At 37.6% G+C, this 22,070-nt stretch overlaps 1 protein-coding gene across 6 annotated transcripts in view; it reads left to right on the top strand.

The window, feature by feature from the left end:
• Positions 1–289: 289 nt before the first annotated feature.
• Positions 290–22,070, top strand: part of ORC2 (origin recognition complex subunit 2) — a 44,902-nt gene continuing 23,121 nt past the window's right edge. The window contains exons 1-8 of one of the 6 annotated variants that reach the window (XR_009256284.1): positions 290–874; positions 3,979–4,033; positions 5,222–5,325; positions 5,797–5,940; positions 14,858–14,947; positions 18,575–18,667; positions 19,099–19,130; positions 21,943–22,003. Coding sequence is in view for 5 of the 6 variants with exons in the window: in XM_058709678.1 (XP_058565661.1) it covers positions 5,229–5,325; positions 5,797–5,940; positions 14,858–14,947; positions 18,575–18,667; positions 19,099–19,130; positions 21,943–22,003 (517 nt within the window). In the remaining variant the exon portion in view is untranslated. Of the gene's footprint in view, positions 1,074–3,978; positions 4,117–5,221; positions 5,326–5,796; positions 5,941–14,857; positions 14,948–17,803; positions 17,975–18,574; positions 18,668–19,098; positions 19,131–21,942; positions 22,004–22,070 lie in introns of those variants that run through there. The other 5 variants (XM_058709678.1, XM_058709661.1, XM_058709671.1 and 2 more) reach the window with 5 other exon arrangements.

The following is a 22,070-nucleotide window of genomic DNA, read 5'->3' on the forward strand; positions in this document are numbered from 1 at the left end:
TTACAGAGAAGACTGTCTCCCTCTTCCCTACCCCAAAACCTTAAGATGTACGCAATCCTACCTTTCACCCCAAACGAAATAAATGTTTAAAAACGACATAAGGGCGCCTGGGTGGCTCAGTCGGTTGAGCTCCGACTTCGGCTCAGGTCATCATCTCACGGTCCCTGAGTTTGAGCCCCGCTTCGGGCTCTGTGCTGACAGCTCAGAGCCTGGAGCCTGTTTCGGATTCTGTGTCTCCCTCTTTCTCTGACCCTCCCCAGTTCATGCTCTGTCTCTCTCTATCTCAAAAATAAATAAACGTTAAGAAAAATTTAAAAAAAAAACCGCAAACTCATTCCCATTATCTTTTTGCTCAAAAGAAGGTGTCTAGAGAAACCAATGAAGACTTTTAAGATTGCCTCAGGGCATACCGCTCAACCTGCTACACCTCTACAAATTCCTCCAGGTGTAAGCGACACTTCCTTCTCCTTTCCCCGGAAACGGAAAGAGACTAGGAAAGGCCCAGAGAACCCGAGTTTAGGGATTCGTTTTCCTCAGGTTACTTGCTGGGCGGGGCCAGCAGGCCGAAACCGACTGGCGGGCAGAGACGTCGCTCTCGGCTGACTACGCTTTCTATTGGCTTTCCTGGACTCCGCCCAATGGACAGGGCGGGAGATTCGGTGTGCCCAGGCAGGACCCCCATCCCCCAGCCGGCCTCCCGGCTTCCCTCCTCGTCTCTGCGACTCTGAGACCCTGCGACCCTGCTCCGGCTGTGCTTAACAGGCATGTGGCTTTTCCTGCTGGGCCCGTAGCCACCTCCCCTGGAGTGCCCAGTCAGCGGGGTACCGCCGGCAGGTGCTGGGCGGCCCGAGCGGCGCCTGGCGGAGACCTAGCGGTGAGTGGTGGGACGACTGGGCAGCCCGCTTCCCTCTCCCGCTTAACTCGGGGTTTGTGAGGTGAGTTCGGTGGCGTCCAGCTCCGCAGTCGAGCTGCGGTACTCGTCTCGAAGAGGGCTCCCCCTCGGCTCTCCGGGCTGGGTCGTTGCCCTCCCCACGCAGCCCGAAGCCCCCGAGGACCCCCGGCGCGGCCAACTGGTAAGTGGCTCGAGGCCCGGGCCAAAGTCCATAAATACTTGTTGGGGTGACAGCCTCTTTCTGGAAGTACCGTTGGTCGGTCTCTCCAGCAGTGATAGGCCTTCTGTGCAAGGGGCGCATTGTCAACGTATCAGTTTCTCGGCTTAAAGAGCCTTGTACTCGTAAAGAGAGAACTGTGAAAATCAGTAACAAAAGTGTAAAGTGACCAGAGAGGAGCAGGCACAACGAGGAACAGATTTCGTCCCAGAACTGCCACAGGAGTGAGAACCTTTGATGGCATCCCAGCCCGGATGCCCCCAAATGAATCCTGCTGCCTGGTCGGTCACCCTGGCACCATGCTTGGTTGTAAAATGTTGATGAACCAGGCTCTTCTGGTAGAGCTTTTTACATTAAAAGGATGTTGATGCATTGGTTTTCGTCTTGCAACTGAAATCCTAACAAAACCATCATACCTACACCCTAGTTAAATGGCAGTCTGAAGGAAAAATAGCATGGCTCTACTACACCATTGGGTATTGGCACTGCACGTTAAATAGATATCATTTATTTGTCATTTACTGAGCACCTTTTCTATTAGACGAGATGTAGGGATGTCAAGAAATCTACATGGTTAAGTTGAAGTTAAAAAAAAAACAGTGATAAGGAACATTTAATTAGTATTTTCATATGCCACGCACATGAGCTCATTTAATCGTTTTGTCCACAGTTGTGAGTGTGGAGTTAAGATCAGAACCTAGGCTTATCTGATATCAAAATTAGTGCTAATCTATGCCACCTTTTTTTTAAGGATTATGTTTTTAAAAATTGTAGCAAATCCTTTATTTGCTCTTAGAGGGGAGTGTTTTGCCATTAATACGCCATTGGTGCTGCTGTATTACCTGACTGGTTAACTCCTTATAAGGAGTCCACTTAAAATTCAGCACCCAAAGACAGTGCCTTGAAGAGTAAATGGTCACTAAAAATTTGCATTTTATTGTGTGGTTGTCAAGTAGTGGATTTTGTTTGTTGTTTTGTTGTTTTCAGAAATCTTTGGAGAAAGAAGGAAAGATTTCTTTCAAAGTCTTTATAGAAGTTTCTTCAGTTTGGTGATTCAGTACTGTGTAATAAGATGGCTTAAAATCTAGAAAAGGAAATGCTTTCAGCCACAAACAATATTAAGTTAGGACGCCTCTGTCCAGGCAATTCTTATGTAAAATACCATAGGGAAATTGCGAAAGACGATATTCAGTTGTCTAAAATTTTTGTTTTTAAATTTTCCTTGAAAATCTTTCCCCAAAAGAACTACTAAACTTTTGTGAATGAGAATTATGCAACTGACCTTTATTCCTTTTTCACTTTGGCTGCCAGTTAGCTCCGAGCCACTGTTCTTTGTATGATGTATTTTCTGCTTTCTTTGTTTTTTCCTGGATCCAGACTCCTATTACTATTACAGTTTGTCGTTTGTTTTATTGCATTTGCTTATTGTCAGTACTTCAAATCCTTTGTAGAACAGAGCTGTTTATATTTTAAACAGCTGTTTATATTATGTTTAAACATAGCTGTTTATATTTTAAAACAATATACATTAGACTGAATCTGGCCATGCTCCTAAAAATATGCTTGATAGGGGTGTCCGGGTGGCTCATTCGGTTAAGCATCTGACTTCGGCTCAGGTCATGGTCTCATGGTTCTCACGGTTCATGAGTTCAAGCTCCATGTCAGGTTCTGTGCTGACAGCACAGAGCCTGCTATGGATCCTCTGTCTCTCTGCCCCTTCTCTATGCTTGTGCACCCACTCCCGTTGTCTCTTAAAATTAAACATTTTAAAAAAGAGATTAAAAACATGTATGCTCGATAGAACTAGGGGTGTTTAACTTAATGAACTGGAAACCTGGAGGAACTGTAGAAATCTTTGGATGTTTGAACTGCCAGATGGGAAAATGATTAGATATATGATGAATAGTTTCCAGAGGTCAGAACAAGCATTCAGGATAACAGATTTGTATTTAATGGCAGGAAGAGTGTGTAGTAGCATGATCAAGGACTTTGGAATCAAACTTGGGTTTTAGCCCTTAAGACACTTTCTAGTTGCATGAATTTGGATGAGTAAGAGGATTTAATGGTCTACTATACATGAAAGTGCCTAATAGAGTGCCTGACAAACAGCCCCTCAGAAAAACTTTATTTTATACATATATAAAGAAATCATAAGTTTCTTTATTATATACAAATGTCATGTAGATGGGGGTACCTGGGTGGCTCAGTCGGTTAAGCATCCAACTTCGGCTCAGGTCATGATCTTGTGGTCTGTGAGTTCAAGCCCTGAGTCGGGCTCTGTGCTGACAGCTCAGAGCCTGGAGCCTGCTTCAGATTCTATGTCTCTCTCTCTCCCCGTCCCCCACTCACGCTTTGTCTCTGTCTCTGAAAAATGAATAAACCTTAAAAAAAAAAATTTTTTTTAATATGTCATGTAGATGCATTAAACTTTTTCTGTAATATGTCCAAATTCCCCATGGTAGAAAGCAGTATCATGACTAGAAAAATGGCCCAAAACTATATGGTCTGCTGGCAGTGGTCATATAAATTATAGATGAAGTATTATCTTTATACACAAAAACCTAATAGAGTTGGTGAGGGTTAAATGAGAATATGTATAGAATATTCAAAACTGTGTCCAGCATATAGTAAGTGCTCAAATTTTGGCCTCCTCTCTCCAGCCACCTGCCCCCATGGTCCAGATCTTCTCATCTAGTACTTCCTGGCCAAAATACTGATGGCTGTTTTGCCCTTTCCTATGCCTTCATAATAACGTTTGACTTTGTAAGAACTATATTTATGTATTCATCTTGTTTGTTAAAAACTCATGAACTTGTTTGTTTCTTTTATTTCCTATTAGCTGACCTTGACCAAGTTCTTTTTTTTCCAATTGCAGGGGACTCTACCTGAATTTTCCAGCTGCAGAATGTGTAATACCTTTAAAGGTAAATGAAAATAGAGACAAGTCAAAAAAAAGAAAATAGAGACAAGTCATTTAAGTGTGCAGAAGAAAATTTCGCAGCATTTAGTAAGTTATCTGCACACAAGTAACTGACTCATGAGTGATGTAGTCAGCCCCTTATTAGGAGAAAAGACAAAAATAGGATTTATAGAAGAAGGAGGAGAGGAAAAAAATTCACTTTTTGGGTAAACCAATGAGCTAGCAGCTAGTTAGAATCACAGTTGGTTTCAGGCCATTAGTATTATAAGTTCTGAAATTAAGTTTTTTCAAAGTAGGCAGAGTTGATCAAGGTTTTGCTTGCCAAACTCTGAAGTTTGATCAGTGAAGAAGTGACTATAAAGTATTAGAAAGATTCATGTTTAGGGGCGCCTGGGTGGCTCAGTTGGTTAAGCGGCCGACTTCGGCTCAGGTCATGATCTCGCGGTCTGTGAGTTTGAGCCCCGCGTCGGGCTCTGTGCTGACAGCTCAGAGCCTGGAGCCTGTTTCAGATTCTGTGTCTCCCTCTCTCTGACCCTCCCCCGTTCGTGCTCTGTCTCTCTCTGTCTCAAAAAAAAGTAAACGTTAAAAAAAAAAAAAAATTTAAAAAAAAAAGAGAAAGATTCATGTTTACTGTTTAGTTGCCATGATACTCAGAAAGCCACGTTCATAATTGTAAAGTTTGGTAAGCATGCAATAATAGTACAGGGAGGTGCTTGAGGATTGTTTGATCCAGGTTTGGTATACCAGTGAAGTACATAGACTTTCGCCAGTGGACTATTTATCTCCAATGAATAGATACTAAAATCTACCAAACCATTATTCTTTGCCTGGCTGTCCCTTTTCTAAACTGTCATGTATTAACCACCCCCTTTCTGATAATGTTATCATTCTGTAGATTGGTTAGAGCTTTCTTTACAGGAAGAATTGGTTCCTTGTTATTATACTTTAGTTGCCTTGTTTGGATTGAATTTGTTTTTTTTCCAACTGTCAGTTGCCTCTTCCTGTCTTTTCCATTTTCAGATAAAGAACTGAGTTACCTATTATCAAAAAAACAGTATTAATACAATAATGTATAATATATTTTTCATACTTAAAACTTTAAGTGTTTTGTACAAATACGTGTGCGAATGTTTATTTGGCTGTTGATAATGAATTTTTCATCACTTTTTAGTGCTTTATTGCTTTTGTTTAGGTTGGCAATGATGAGTAAACTGGAATTAAAAGAAGACAAGATGCTGGAGGTTCAATTTGTGGGAGATGATGATGTTCTTAATCACATTCTTGATAGAGAAGGAGGTACAGAGTGATTATACAATTGAAGAGATGCTTATGTGATGGTTATGGATTATTTCACTTTTTAAAATATTTTAACCTTCTATTTTGAATATATAGCACAAAGTATTTGATCTAGTAAGACTAAATAAAAACCACTTTTTTAGTTTACTCCAAAATTTTGACAATTAAAAATAATAAAGCTTTATCTGATATGAAATGCTTAATAATAGGGATAAATGATAACTACCCATTGTAATTAAAATGTGTAGTTATTTTGACCCCCCCCCCCAAAATAATACACTTTCAGGGTTTTTTTAAAAATTATATAAACTATAGTGAAGAGTGGTATATACTTTCATCAAAGAGAAAACAGTGAATTTTCTTCCAGATTTTAAATAATGACAATATAAGTAGTACAGTTTACTTATTTAAATGTAATATTTAGAAAGAATTTATACCTGTAATGTTCTAATTCTTTGGATGTTCTTATAGGAGCTAAATTAAAAAAGGAGCGAGCTCAGCTTTTGGTCAATACAAAAAAAATAATAAAGAAGCCAGAATATGATTTGGAAGAAGATGACCAAGAAGTCTTAAAAGATCAGAACTATGTGGAAGTTTTAGGACAAGATATTCAAGGTATTTTGGGGACTGGGGAAAGGGAATGTACACTCAAATTTCTGCTAGTAGCTAAAATTGCTTTGCAGGATACATAAAAATAGTCTGGTAGGTTAGGCAGTGGTGTACCATATTATTATTTTCTAATTGTAAACTACATATAATATAAACTTTACCATCTGTAACATTTTTTTTTTTTTTTTTTTTTTTTTTTTTTTAACATTTATTTATTTTTTTGAGACAGAGAGAGACAGAGCATGAACGGGGGAGGGTCACAGAGAGAGGGAGACACAGAATCTGAAACAGGCTCCAGGCTCTGTGCTGACAGCTCTGTGTCGACGCGGGGCTCGAACCCACGGACCGTGAGATCATGACCTGAGCCGAAGTCGGATGCTTAACCGACCGAGCCACCCAGGCGCCCCACCATCTGTAACATTTTTAAGTGTATAGCTCAGTTGTATTAAATGCATTCATAATGTTGTGCTACTATCACCACCATCCATCTCCAGAGCTTTTTCGTCATGCATGCTATATTTATTTCTCATCAGAAAAGCACTTGCTTCAGTTTTTTATGTACAGTTGGAAAAGTTGGAAGCACTGAGTTTCCATTACATTTTTCTTTAGTTTTTTTCCCCCACAAGCAACCAGTCCTGCATTTAATTATTTTTAGAAAAATTCTACAGACCAATCTAAAGTTATTTTTTAAGATACCTATATATTTTTAATTAATTTGAAATAATTTCATAAAGCAAGTCACTTCATTATTACTTTGGTCTTTTTTTTTTTTTTTTAATGTTTATTTATTTTTGAGAGAGAGAGACAGAGCACAAGTGGGGGAGGGCAGAGAGAGAGGGAGACACAGAATCCAAAACAGGCTCCAGGCTCCAAGCTCTCAGCACAGAGCCTGATGTGGGGCTCAAACTCACAGACCATGAGATCATGACCTGAGCTGAAGTGGGACACTTAACTGACTGAACCACCCAAGTGCCCAATTTGGTCTTCTTTATAGAAATAGAGGGGACATTCCAAGAAGTAATGTTTGAATGTAGGCATGCTGATGTTCTGGGGTTTTTTTGCTTTTTGTTTTTTGTTTTTTACATCTAAACCAGATTCCTGCCAGATTATATTTAAAAAATTCTAGGCTTATTATCTTATAGTTAGGGCTCAAGGAACACAGATCTACTTAAGTTGGCTTAGTAAATAAAGACTAAGGAACAAAATCAGTATTGTTGGGCGCTAGGGGCATTGGAACTGAGACAACATTAAAAACCTAGGGACTTTGCTTTCATGGATCTCCCAGTCTCCCTCATGTCATCTCTGTGCATCTGTTCTCTTTGTATGCCACCTGTCTCTCTCATGTATGTGTTTTTTACTCTCTCATACTTGGCTTATAAATGGTCATCATCACTACTCCTGACCTTTTTGTCACTTCTTGAGTAATAACACCTCTGGTTTAGTTCCCACTGTTAAATGGCATGATACAAAAAATGACCGTTGTTCCTCAATAGACTAAGTGGACAGAGTGGATTCTTTTAAAAGTTTCCCCAATGGGATAGTTGACATTTTTAGGGCATGTTCTGAATAGAACTTTGAATTCTTGACTCCTATTACGCTAGACCTAAGAAGAGATTGAAAGTGTTTTTGTTTTATTTCTTGAGGGGCGCCTGGCTGGCGCAGTCGGTTAAGCGTCCGACTTCAGCCGGGTCACGATCTCGCGGTCCGTGAGTTCGAGCCCCGCGTCAGGCTCTGGGCTGATGGCTCGGAGGCTGGAGCCTGTTTCCGATTCTGTGTCTCCCTCTCTCTCTGCCCCTCCCCCGTTCATGCTCTGTCTCTCTCTGTCCCAAAAATAAAATAAAAAACGTTGAAAAAAAAATTTAAAAAAAAAAAAAAAATAAATAAATAAATAAATAAATAAAATCTTAAAAAAAAAATACATACTTGTAGTAGAAACTCGGTGCTTCCAAGCTTTTTCACTTAATGGCACTCACAGCAAATGATATTTGGAAGCACACTGGAATAAATGGAGGAGAATGCCCCAGACCAGGACAAATGCCCTCGGGCTTCTAACCCTTATTCCTGCTCTTTCTGCAAGCCCTGACTGGCATCCACAGAGGCCTGAGAGGATCATTACTCAGCCTACCTATAACCTATGCCTTTAATTTTGCACACTTAATGGGAATCTTTGCCTTAGAGCAGTGTTTCTCAGCCTATTTTTTACTATCATCCCCAAAAGAGCCTTCTTTTAGACATTTTCTCCTAATTGCCCCACCCATGAATTTTTGATACTATATATATGATATATATCTGTTTATATATGTTTGCATATCTGTGGCTCTTTGGAGGACCACAGACCATTGTAATATCTAAGATGTTTTTCACATTTTCACATTCTTCCTCCCACCAAGAGCCAATTTTTAATCCATCTGGAGCAATATATTCTTGTTGAGAATGCATGCTTTAGAGAACCTGGAACTGTTAACAGTTGGCTGTGTATTTTCTGTCTGTATGTGCATGCACACACATAAGCTTGTGTTGACGGTCTCTGTGTCCAGGAAATGGAGCTTTTCATTAGGCTGTGGGTATGTACAATAGACAAGTCTATAACTTAACGATTAAGTCTCACAGACGTGACTCTTTCTGTTTTGATTTTTTTCTTGTTTGCCAAAATGTGTATTGGGGAGAATGGTGTTCCAGTTATGGTATAGGAAGGAGAGTTTTTTGGTTTTTTTTTTTTTTTTTTTAATTTTTTTTTTTTTTAACAGTTATTTATTTTTGAGACAGAGAGACACAGAACATGAACGGGGGAGGGTCAGAGAGGGTGGGAGACACAGAATCTGAAACAGGCTCCAGGCTCTGAGCTGTCAGCACAGAGCCCGATGCGGGGCTCAAACTCACAGGCCATGGGATCATGACCTGAGCCAAAGTCAGACGCTTAACCAACTGAGCCACCCAGGCGCCCCTAGGAAGGAGAGTTTTTTTTTTGTTTTTTTTTTTTTAATTTTTTTTTTTTTAACGTTTATTTATTTTTGAGACAGAGAGAGACAGAGCATGAATGGGGGAGGGTCACAGAGAGAGGGAGACACAGAATCTGAAACAGGCTCCAGGCTCTGAGCAGTCAGCACAGAGCCCGACGCGGGGCTCGAACTCACATACTGCGAGATCATGACCTGAGCCGAAGTCGGACGCTTAACCGACTGAGCCACCCAGGCGCCCCGGAAGGAGAGTTTTTTAATGTTTTCTTCAGAGTGGAAATGGTGACATCTCTTACAGTCTTCTTTAGCCTCCTTTGAGATAATGAACAATAAGCTTCTTTCTAATCTTCTATTATAATACAAATGTGCATTTTTTTTTTAAGTTTATTTATTTTGAGAGAGAGAGAGAGAGATTACACAAGCAGTGGAGGGGCAGAGAGGAGAGACAATCCCAAGTAGGCTCCACACCATCAGTGCAGAGCCCGATGCGGGACTTGAACCCACCAACCATGAGATCATGACCTGAGGCTAGATCAAGAGTCGAATGCTTGGGGTGCCTGGGTGGCTCAGTTGGTTAAGCATCCGACTTCAGCTCAGATCATGATCTCCTGGTTCATGAGTTCAAGCCCCTCATCAGATTCTGTGCTGACAGCTCAGACCCTGGAGCCTGCTTCAGATTCTGTCTTTGTCTCTCTCTCTCTCTCAAAAATAAACATTAAAAAAAAAGTCCAATGCTTGACTGACTGTGTCACCCAGGTGCCCCCATATGCATTATTTTTAAAACATAGAAGGACATTTGGCAAAGAATCCTTAGGAATAGTTAAAGAAAACAACCTTTCAACAATGACCTCTAAATATTTTATTAATCCCTTTACTTACTATCAAAGTGTAAACTGCTTCTTATAAAAAGTACACATCTTGACATACCTGGCATCATTCTTAGTCTGTTAATCACATCTAGTCTGTAGAATAGTCACTGCATAGAGATGCTAGGTGATCTCAGCCTTAAATAGAAGATTTTTCCCAAAGATCTCTCAAAGCAATTAGGTGTCCTCAAGAGCAATTTGTCTTATTGATGCTTCTCCTGAACAATTGGTTTGTTTTTTAGTCTTAGGAACAGTGTAACTCTATAATTGATTCTTTGTTAGTTGACTACTAGAAAATTCTTGGAAAACCTCTTTTTAGAAATGTGAGAAAAAAATAAAAATTGTGGTAAAATACATGTAGTATAAAATTTATGATCTTAAAGTGTATAGTTTAGTATTAAGTACATTCACATTGTTTTGCAGTCAATCTCCAGAACTCTTTGCATTTTACAAAACTGAAATTCTACCCATTAAACAACTCCCCAGTCCCTTCTCCTTATAGCCCCTGACAAACACCATTATACTTTCTATGAATTTGACTACTCCAGGTACCTCATGTTAAGTGGAATCATACAGTATTTTCGCGTGTGTAACTGGCTTATTTCACTCAGCATAATGTTCTCAAGGTTCATCCATGTTGTAGTGTCAGAATTTTCATCCTTTTTGAGGCTGAATAATATTGCATTGTATGCATATACCATATTTTATTTTTCCATTCGTCTGTCAATGGACTTCTGGGTGGCTTCGACCTTTTGGCTACTGTGAATAATGCTGCTATGAACATGGGTGTACAAATCTCTTTTTGAGGCCCTGACTTGAATTCTTTTGGATATATTCCCAGAAGTGGAATTGCTGGATCATATGGTAATTCTATTTTTAATTTTTTGAAGAATCTCCATACTGTTTTCCACAGCAGCTACACCAATTTACTTTTCTACTAACAGGACACAACACAAGTGTTCTAGTTTCTCTGTATGCATACCAACACTTGTTTTTCTTTTTAAATTGTTTTTTAATGTTTGTTTATTTTTGAGAGAGAGAAAGAGAGCGTGAGCAGGGGGGAGGCAGAGAGAGAGGGAGACACAGAATCCAAAGCAGGCTCCAGGCTCCGAGCTATCAGCACAGAGCCCAATGCAGGGCTCAAATCCACGAATTACAAGATCATGATCTGAGCCAAAGTCGGACACTTAACTGACTAAGCCACCCAGGCGCCCCTGTTTTTCTTTTTTAATAGCCATCCTAATGGGTGTGAAATGGTGTATTACAGAAATAACATTGCATTCTGATATATAAACAACATAGTTGGCCTTATTTAGACTTTTGGATTGTCTGACTTTTTATTTTAACTAATACAGTAGTGATTACCCTGGGACATAAATCTTTGTTTAGATCTCTTATTTCTTCATAAGAGAGTCCTAGAAGTAGAATTACTGGTGAAAGTGTATGAACTTTATAAAGCATACATGTTGCCAAATTACTTTCTAGAAGGATTATATCAACTAGTATTAGGATCCCTCATCAGAATTAAATATTTTTTGTTACATTTATTACCCACTTTAATTTCTTTTGTGATTTGTATATTCATAGTTTTTTCAGTTTTGTGCATTTTGAGTCATTTAAAACTTATTAAAAAGTTTTATATGTGGGAGACTTGGGTGATTCAGTCAGTTGAGTGTCCAACTTGAGCTCAGGTCGCACTCTTGTGGTTCATGGTTTCAAGCCCTGTGTCAGGCTTGCTGTTGTCAGCACCGAGCCTGCTCAGATCTTCTGTCCCCCTCTCTCTGCACCTCCCCACTCACACTCTTCACATAAGCATGCTCTCTCTCTCTCTCTCTCTGTCTCTCAAAAATAAATAAACATTAAGAAAATAGTGTCCTTTAAAAAAAGAAAAATTCTATATGTAGTAAAAACCTTTTTGGACAATATGATTAGAATCATTGTTAGTCAATCAAAATATCAGAACCAGAAAATCATAAAAATACTCTAAACATTTTGTTTTATATATAAGCATATATATACACACACATACACAAACACATACCCACCAGAGTCTTTTCTTTCAATAGAAGTTTGCTAGAAGTCAGCTGGTTGAAGAACATCATCACCTTTTGATTTTGGTGTTGGGTTTTTTTAGACAGCATATCCATAATGCACCATTTGGGATTTCAGGTTTCATTTCCCTCCATTAGATTGTACATTTAAAGACACTTTTGATGCAGTATCAGTGTAGTGTGCTTTTGTGTTTTTTCAAATTTTTTCTTAAATCTTTTATGATTTCTCACCTATATCTGATTTGAAACTAACTGCGCTTACTAATAACTTTAATCAAATATTTCTAAAGCATTTAATTTAGTTTACATAGAAACTACTCAGCATCTTTAAATTCATATTTTGTCTCTGCGCCAGACACTTAAGGTACATAAGTACAGGTTTGCCATAAACAGACTTAAATGTATGTGAAAATTAGATACAAGAGAGAGGCAGCATTGCAGATCACTCTGCTAAGGATGAACTGGTCAGTAAACAGTGTTGGGACAATGGGGTATCATAATGAAAAAGAGAATTTGATCTCTACCTCCCATCTTAAACAAGTTAATTACCTTAATTTAAGATTTACGTATGAAAAGCAAATTGTAAATGCTTTTACAAGAAAATATAAGAATATGGTTTTGACTTGATTATAGATGAATTTCTTTTAATGTAATTAAAAAAGGTTGACACATTCACCTTATTAAAATTCAGCACTTCTCAGGAAGACAAACCACAGATTAGGAGAAAATATTTCCAAAAGACATCTGTTGAAGAAGTGTTACCCAGAATACACAAAGAGCTCTTAAAACTCAACAGTGAGAAAATGGATAGCCTGATTTAAAAATGAGCAGAGGCTCTGAACAGGACGTCTCACCTAAGAAGATACAGATGGCAACTAGTGATTTATATTTACTCAACTCAAAATATACTCAACATTATATGTCATTTAAAAATTGCAGCTTTAAACAACGATGAGATTGCCACTTACACACCTATTAGAATGGCCAAAATTCAAAACACTGACAGCACCAAATGCTAGCAAAGCTGTGGAACAAGAGGAGTTCTCATTTATTACACAATGGTACTGCTCTTTGAATGACAGTTTGGCAGTTTCTTACAAATTAAACATATTCTTACAATATGATCTAGCAATTGTCCTTCTTTGTATTTACTCATATGAGTTGAAAACTTATATCCATTCAGAAACCTACGCGCATGCATGCACACCCACACACACACTCTCTGCACACAGATGTTTACAGAAGCTTTGTTCATAACTGCCGTGGCTTGGAAACAACCAAAAAGTTAACCAAGAATAAATTGATATATCCATACAGTGGAATATTATTCAGCATTAAAAAAAAAACATATCAAGGCATGAAAAGATGTGGAGGAACCTTAAATGCATATTACTGAGTGAAAGAAGCCAATCTGAAAAGAAGCCAATAGCTAGGATTCCAACTGTGTGACATTATGGGAAAGGCAAAACTGTGGAGACAGTGAAGAGATCACTGCTTGCCAGTGGTTAGAGGATGGGAGATCTGAATTGGTTGAGTACAGAGGATTTTTAGGGCATTGAAACTATTCTGTATATTATATTACAGTGGTGGATACATGTCATCATACTTTTATCAAAGTCTATAGAATGTACCACATCAAGAATGAACCTTAATATAAGCTGTGGACTTGAGGTGATAATGAAGTGTCAGTGTAGGTTCAAGATTGTAACAAATCTACCACTCTGGGATGAGATGTTGATAGTGGGGGAGGCTGTGCGTTTGTGAGGACAGGAGGTATATAGGAAATCTCTGTAGCTTGTACTCAGGTTGGCTCTAGACCTAAAACTGCTCTAAAACATAAAGTCTATTTGAAAAAGTATTCAGTACTTCTCTTCATCAAATGACACCCTAAAGAAGTGAAAAGACAAGTCATAGGATAGAGAAAAAGATATTTCCTCTTTAGAAATAAGAAACATGTGAAAAGACGTTCAACCTCATTAGCAATTAGGGAAAGGGAAATTAAAACAACTGTCCCCATATGATTCATTTTATACCCACTCAATTGGCAAAGATTAAGGAGTTAAGATAATGCCAAGTATTAGGGCATAGACAGTGGGGACTCTTAAATAGTAAGGATAGTAAACATCAACTTCGGAACAGTCTGGCACTGTTTTATAATAACAATAATAAAATCCATTAGATGTTAACCTGAATTATATAGATTTGAAAAACAACTATTTCCAAAAAGAAAATTAGTGAAGAAGTCCTTGTTTTACATTTTTGCAAATCTCTTTAATGTCTGGCTTAATAGAAGACAGCTGAATTTTCATATCTGCTTCACACATTCCATTAGCCCACAGGATGGTGTTGTCATCACACATCATGTAGTCTCTGGAATACCTATGATCTACTCTTGATTGCGAAAAAATCGAATAATATCTTAGTGTTGTTATGAAATAGTTTTGGCCCCCAGCCCCCCATCACACTTTGAGAATTACTATGCCAGAGAGTAGGCTACTAGCGATGAGTATCCGGTATGTTCTAGGTAGCTGTTGTTATTAAAAGGGATGATTGAAGAATGAAAATTAGGTCATAGTCTTGATAGTAAGAGAGCTTCCACCATGTAGCAGCTGTTACCTGTCTCAGTGTCAATTAACTGAATTGTACTTGGCAGTGTTTACTTCAAGAAGAAAACAACTAATAGAGCCCCTTCTGTTTTCCCTCAGGGGCAGCAGTATCATGAATTGAATGCATATACCTCTAGTCTGGAGGGTTTGGGGAGGAGGGGGAGTCGTGCGTGTGTGTGTGTGTGTGTGTGTGTGTGTGTGTGTGTGTGTGTGTGTGTTTATATGTTTATTTTTGTGTACTTGTGAAGAATAATGTGTTTTCTGTGTTTCAGATTTATATAAACATAGTCTGTCATCTATTTTAAAATATTTTATGTATAAATATGTATTATTAAACCTTTATGCAAGACAGGGGTACAGATCTTAAATTTTTAGTTAAAATTTTATTTTTTCTGTTAATTTTGCCTATTTTCCCAAAATGCATATAGCTTTTTCTCTTTCAGAATCTTTGAAAAATGGCTCTGCTGCAGATGGTGGGAATAAAGTTTATTCTTTTCAGAATAGAAAACACTCTGAAAAGATGGCTAAATTAGGTATGTTGTTTTTCTAAGAAGGTGTATTTAACTACATTCCCCACAGTTATCATCCTAATGCATTCCCTAAAAGAATGAGGGATATCGTTTTGTATCATATTTTCAAGCATATGTAAAACCAATTATTTTTCATACTCAGATGTTTTTTCTTTGTAATGTTTGTTTACTTTTGAGAGAGAGAGACAGAGTGCAAGTGGGGAAGGGGCAGAGAAAGAGAGACAGAGACAGAATCTGAAGCAGGCTCCAGGCTTGAAGCTGTCAGCACAGAGCCTGACATGGAGCTCGAACTCACATACTGGAGATCATGACCTGAGCCGAAGTTGGATGCTTAACCCACTGAGCCACCCAGATGCTCCTGCTCAGATGTCTTCTGTTCTCAGCTAGATTTTAAGCTTCTCACAGGAGGAATCCTGTGTTTCTTTTCTTCCCACATCTAGCCATAGGTCCTGAACAAAGTTTTAAGTAAATGAGCGTCTTAAGTCACAGATAATCTGAATTTAATGACTAAGAATTTTATACTATATATGGAAAAATGTTTGTATTGTAGAAAACTGTATAAAATTGTTACAAATGGGCTGTTGTAATATTTTTTCTTACTCAAGTTACCACTTATACTAATTTTACATGGATTACTAATTTTCAGAAAACTAGACTAAAATAAATTACATACAACATTAAAATTAAACTATCAATTCAATTCTTTTAAAAAATTCAGATTGCACTTTATTTGGGTCCTGTGGTATGAGGGGTCATTTTTGAAAGCTTTGAGGAAAGGAAATAACATATGAAAGTAGTTTGAAAATTAGATCCATAAGTATATGAAGGTCTGGGAACGGCAAGAAGTCAAGAGCAAGGGAACAATAATTAACTATCCAGTAAAATGTCAAGTTGTATAATAAGGCTTATAATCTATAATTACAGAACACTGATATATGCAGTCATCCTGGCCAGTAACCAGGTAAACATTCAAGATCAAGTGAAAAACTTAAGTGTTTACATTGATGAGGGATATATAAGAATTATAACATCTATGTTACTGAATATTAAACATTATAATATTTAATCATTTGCAGTATTCAGCCTTTCTGAAAAGTATAATATGAAATTCATTATTAATTCTGAACCTAACATGGTACATACAATAATTTACATGAATTGATCTGTTTCTTAATGTTCATAATGCACATTAAGAAATTAACAGTTTTTCAGTCTGTAAAAATGACTGCATTCTTTATAGGATCTTTGAGAAACCAGAGAAGAAATGCTAAAGTAATTATTAGAGAAAGGATCAGATAGACACCAAGACTAACCTGAAACCCCAAAACAATGAAACAGGACAAAGAACATTGGAGAAAGAGAACTAATAGTGAAGAGAGGAGCCCCAGAGGAGTAATCAAGTAGAAGTTCTTCAAGTAGATAATCCACATGCACATAATAACCATAATATATGTCTTATATTGTATGGGCTGCAAGAAACTTCAGTACTGTTATATTAGGCATTTCTGTCATCACAAATGAAAGAAATTCACAGTCAAAAAGATGGCTTTCTGGATAATTTGAGACTGATGGTACTTTCCAAAATCTATATTTAGTTTGGACTTGTGTTTAGTTGTGATTTTCTTTAAAGTGTATCTTTGGGCACCTGGGTGATTCGGTTGAGCATCCAACTCTTGATTTCGGCTCAGGTCATGATCCCAGGGTCATGGGATCAAGCCCTACACTGGGCTCTGTACTGAACGTAGAGCCTGCTTAAGATTCTCTCTCTCTCTGTCTCTCTCTCTCTGTCTCTCTCTCTCTCTTCCCCCCCACCTCCTGCCTCTCCCCTGCTTGTACGTTCCTAAAATTAAAAAAAAAAAAAAAAGTTTCTTTGACTTATTTATTGTTGTTAATTGTGTTTACATCTAATTGTATCAATGAAGTAGAAGGCCTTAGTATTTTTAAAATAATTATAACCTGCCAGAAAATCACATGTTATTATGTATAAATGATTCAAAAAATTGGTCTAACCAAGATACAGGACTAGAAATACACTAGGAGTTAGATTGGGAATCTTTGTAAAATACATATCTGTGATGAGTTAATAAATGCAAACAAAAGAGCAAAGGTAGAAATACCAAGTAGAGAGGACAGTAAGGAGTTGAGCAGCTTGGAGAAAGATGACTTTAGGGAAATTGAAAATAGATTGGTTGATAGGATCAAATAATAGCCTAATGAGAAGCTATCATTAGGCAAAGAGGATTTTAAAATTTTGTTTTAAAATTTCCAATATGGGGGCACCTGGATGGCTCAGTTGGTTAAGCCTCTGACTCTTGATTTCGTCTCAGGTCATGTTGTCACAGTTCATGGGATCAAGCCCCACATCAGGCTCTGCGCTGACAGCACGGAGCCTGTTTGGATTCTCTGTCTCCCTCTCTCTCTGCCCCTCCCTCACTCATTCTCTCTCAAAATGAATTTTAAAAACCTTTTTAAAAAAATAAAAAAAACATATTGTACTGTAGTTACTTTCTCAGTAGTGTGAGAGGCATGTGGAATGGAGCCTAACTAAGGAATAGATTTACATTTCCCAACTTAACACACACTGGAACATTGTTCACTGAGAAAAGTATATTTTTGAATATATATGCTATTCAAATTATATCCCTCTTTTTTAATGAAAAGTATAGTTGAATTCATGTAAACTAAAGCCACTTTACTGACTCAAGCTCTTTCTAACCTGTTTCACACAGTTTATCCTCCAGACTTGAAATTGATCCAAAACATGACAGTCCCCACAAATGTACTACCTTTTTTAATATGTTTATTTTGAGAGGGAGAGAGAGAGAGAGAGAGAGAGAGAGAGCGAGCGTGAGCAGGGGAGGGGCAGAGACAGAGGAAGAGAAGAGAATCCCAAGCAGGCTCTGCTGTCAGCACAGAGCCCAACATGGGGCTCGAACTCACAAATCATGAGATCATGACCTGAGCCGAAATCAAGAATCAGATGCTTACCCGACTGAGCCACCCAGATGCCTCGAGAAAGTATTTTTAAAGGTAAAGATTATATTTTTCATATAAAATGGCCTTTTCTGTTTAGAAGCCAACTTTTTAATCTGATGCTCCATTACAGAAACAGCTATCCGCTCAATGCTATATTTTATACATTATTCACATGTATTATAGTTTTAGACACAAAATATACCACATGTTATGGGAGATTTAAGAGTTTTTAAAGTACAGTTTTAAATATACACAGCTTCCACTTGATTTAAATCCCATTTTCTGGCCATTCTTTCTTACCCTCTGACAAAGATATGCCTCAAGTATATATGATAAAGAAATTGAAGGAGTGTAAAATTATTGATGGAAAGGACAGGGAGAGAATGACAGTTTAGAAAGCAGTAAGGTCAAAGCCTTATTTATTTATTTAGAAAATTTGTAGATATTTGAAAGAAGATTTAAGGTAAAAGAGGCAGTACTCTTAATATAGATAGGTTTATTTATATTCCTGGTAATAGTAGCAGGCAGGGTTTCCCCCCTAAGAATTTATATAAGTGAAATAAAGCGATTTCCCCCCTTCATCTGCTTAATCTTAATCCACCCCTTAATCATCTGTTAAAGATTGCTTTCTACATTTCTTTTGTCTGCTTACAGCTTCAGAACTAGCAAAAACACCAAGAAAAAATGTTTCAGTTAATTTGAAGAATGATCCTGAAATTATGATAAACATTCCTCAATGTAGCAAGGGTAAGATTTTACCTTGGTTCTTTGATAGTTTTCATAGTTGCTTCAAGTTATATATTTTTTACTTGTCTAAGTGTGTTTGTATATATTTTCTTCTTTTCTGTTCTGAAAATTTATTCAACCAAATGCAGTTAATACCCCCAATTTGTGCCTTCACATACCCATATTTAGCTATCAGTAAAAGGGGGAAATAATCTGCTGATTGAAGTGATTGATAGGGCCAATTAGAAACACCCTTAAAATCCTATCATCATTTGCTTGAGTTACCCAAATGTTCATGGAAGATTTGCTTTGCCACATTCTATTTGAAATAAGGCTTTAGGGATTTGGAAGTCTTACAGTTTGTGGACAGTTGTGGGGCAGTTGAATGAAACTAGACTATGATGAAAAGTGAAGTATCATGGTAAGTAATGCCTTTTTGTTTTATTTTTTAGGACATTCTGCTTCAGACAAAGTTCAGGTGAAGGTAAGCAATTGACTGAAACAAGCAAAAACCTTAGTGTTTCAAAGACATGAAGAATATCCACTTTATCTCTTAAATTATATAGCACTTTATAATACACAGTATTTGCCAATTACACACCTTACATTAGATGAAGAATCTGAGGTTCAGAGAGGTGAAGTGACTGGTCTAAGTTCGTCTAACTGGGAAGGAGGAAAGCTGGAAAATGAAGCCAGGTCTTCTAGACCCAACTGTTGTGCTGTTTCTATGTCAGAACTATCCCTATGTCAAGTTAGTGGAGCTGGCCTGGAAATTTTATGGGTTTTGTTTTGTTCTGCTTATATACATAATGTTCTCTTGTTTCTTGAGGGACTAATAGCAAGATCCATTAAATCCACCTTTCATAAGGTGGATTATTTATCCTTTCATAATTTACTTTTTTTTTTTTTTTTGAGACAGAGAGAGACAGAGCATGAGCAGGGGAGGGGCAGAGAGAGAGGGAGACACAGAGCCTGACATGGGGCTCAAACTCATGGACTGTGAGATCATGACCTGAGCTGAAATCGGACACTTAACCAACTGAGCCACCCAGAAGCCCCCATAATTTACATTTGAAAACAAAATTGGTTTTGGTGAACTCTCTCCAGGGTTTGAAATGAAATGACAATTTTTATCCTCTCTCTTTTGTGTTTGTGTGATTTTGTTTTTTCATTATGCCTTGTCAAGTGGCCTGCCTGGATATGAGCAAACCCAGATGGGCATGAATGAATCCAGGGCAGTGAGTATGTGAGTGTGGAGTGTGTCCAGGCCTGGGTGCCTATAAATTTAGACATGCCTGGACTTATGTATAGGCTAAGTTTGGGGAACACCTTGTAAGAATGTGAGTGTAGACATTCAGGGCCATGGTTATGGCCTGTGACATGTGAATGTCTTGTTTAGGCAAGTCTAGATGTGAGATTAGACATGTCAGAGCCTCCTTTGTCTTTAACAATGCTTTTTTCCTGTATTATATCTTGTATACTGTATCACTATAAAAGAATAAAACCTATTCCCCTAATCCAGTCAAGAATTCAGATATATTAGGGCATCTGGGTGGCTCAGTCGGTTAAGCGTCCGACTTCGGCTCAGGCCATGGTCTCACAGTTTGAGTTCGAGCCCTGCATCAGGCTTTGTGCTGACAGCTCGGAGCCTGGAGCCTGCTTTGGATTCTGCATCTCCCCCTCTCTCTGCCCCTCCCACGCTCATGCTCTGTCTCTCTCTCTCGATAATAAATAAACGTTAAAAAAAATTAAGAAAAAAAAAGAATTTAGATATATTAATGCATTCTTTTTCAAGGTATGGATCACATCACATTAGTGGATCTTGTCACTTCCCTAAGAAACCATCACAAAACCTAGCACAATGAGAGACAACCTCTGTAACAGATTTAACTCTCTTAGAAGGGAGAGTTCAGGAGAGAGTATGTATAGGGCTTGAGGATCTGGGCTTAAAAGGTTTAAGGCATGACTATCAAGATGGGGAATTGATCTGTATTAGACAAAATTCATTACATGTATTTGAGGATTGGTGGACACAGTAAGGAGAGGGTCTTGAACTGCATCTTGATGAATGAACTATTTTGTGATAAGCTGTTTGCCCTGCTGAGTAATCTATTATCTTGATTGGAGAACAGGTTACCCAAATTGTCTAGGTAAATCAGTTTGCAGAAATTTCTGTAGCAAACACTGAAGTAAGTTATAGCCTTACCTTTTTGAGCAAGAATTTTCTGAAACGGTTATTTTGACATTGGTGTTCTCAGACCTGATAATTAAGCTATATGGAGGCAGGCTGTCTCAACTCACGGTCTTGAGATGAGCTTAGTAGGACATGACCTACAGTTTAAAAAGTAAGAGACTGTAAAATTGAAAATTTCTATTTTGTAAGTATTACTTCATTATAATTTATTTCAGTTATATGACTGTGCACATGTGTACTGGATCAAGATGGCAAAATGTAAAAATATTTTTTAAGGATCTGGATCAAAAAAGTTTATGTTATATACTCATTGGGCTCAGTTCATTTATTATAATACTGTTCTTAGTATTCCCAAATCAGAATTCATTAACATTTGAAACTAGCACCAAGAACCTATCACAAGACAACAGACTTAAGTTTTTTGTCCCAATTTCATATTGCCAAAATAACACAGGGTACTTTATCTTTTTATCAGTATTGTTAAAAATTAACTTATATACAACAGTGGGCATTTTAATGTGCTAGCAGTTTACTGGTTTTTAAGTATTATATTCTGTGAGGAAAAGAAAAATAGACTTTATACTTCTGTAAAGAATTTAAAACTTTTAAAATAATGGCATAAAATGTATAGATCTCTGTTTCTCTCCTCCTCAAAGAAGGTAATACTTTACCACCAGTAAATTGCTAACACATTAAAAGGTCCATATGCATAGGTGTGCCTATTTCCTTGCTTACTCATTATCACTGCATATTATCCACTTGAAAAAAAAATATTCTGCTCATCTGATGGGTGAAAATGGTTCAAAAGGCTCATATACATTTTTTCTTTACATACTTTATAGATGTCTGGAATTCAACTTGTAGAATCACTTTAAAGAATCCTTTGGAATTTGTTGTATTGTTTTGTTGCCGTACCGTTTTTTCCTGACAGATTAATTTGTCATTGTTTTCTACTTCTAGGAACTAGGCTCATCTAATTCAAAGGGAGTCTAATGAAAAGAAAATATTTTTCTTCTTTTCTAGCCTCTTCCACTCATCCGTCATTAATTTCTATGTCATTATTATTTGATAATTGAAACTATGTTGCTTTATTTTTAAACAGAACAACGATAAAAGTGAATTTCTATCAACAGCACCTAGTGGTATAAGGAAAAGATTAATAGGTATGTATTTCTTTTTAAACAAGAGTTTTTTGGGGCACCTGGCTAGCTCAGTCAGTTAAACATCCAG

The sequence above is a fragment of the Neofelis nebulosa genome, chromosome 2 (assembly GCF_028018385.1).
Source record: "Neofelis nebulosa isolate mNeoNeb1 chromosome 2, mNeoNeb1.pri, whole genome shotgun sequence".
Classification (NCBI taxonomy): Eukaryota; Metazoa; Chordata; class Mammalia; order Carnivora; family Felidae; genus Neofelis; species Neofelis nebulosa.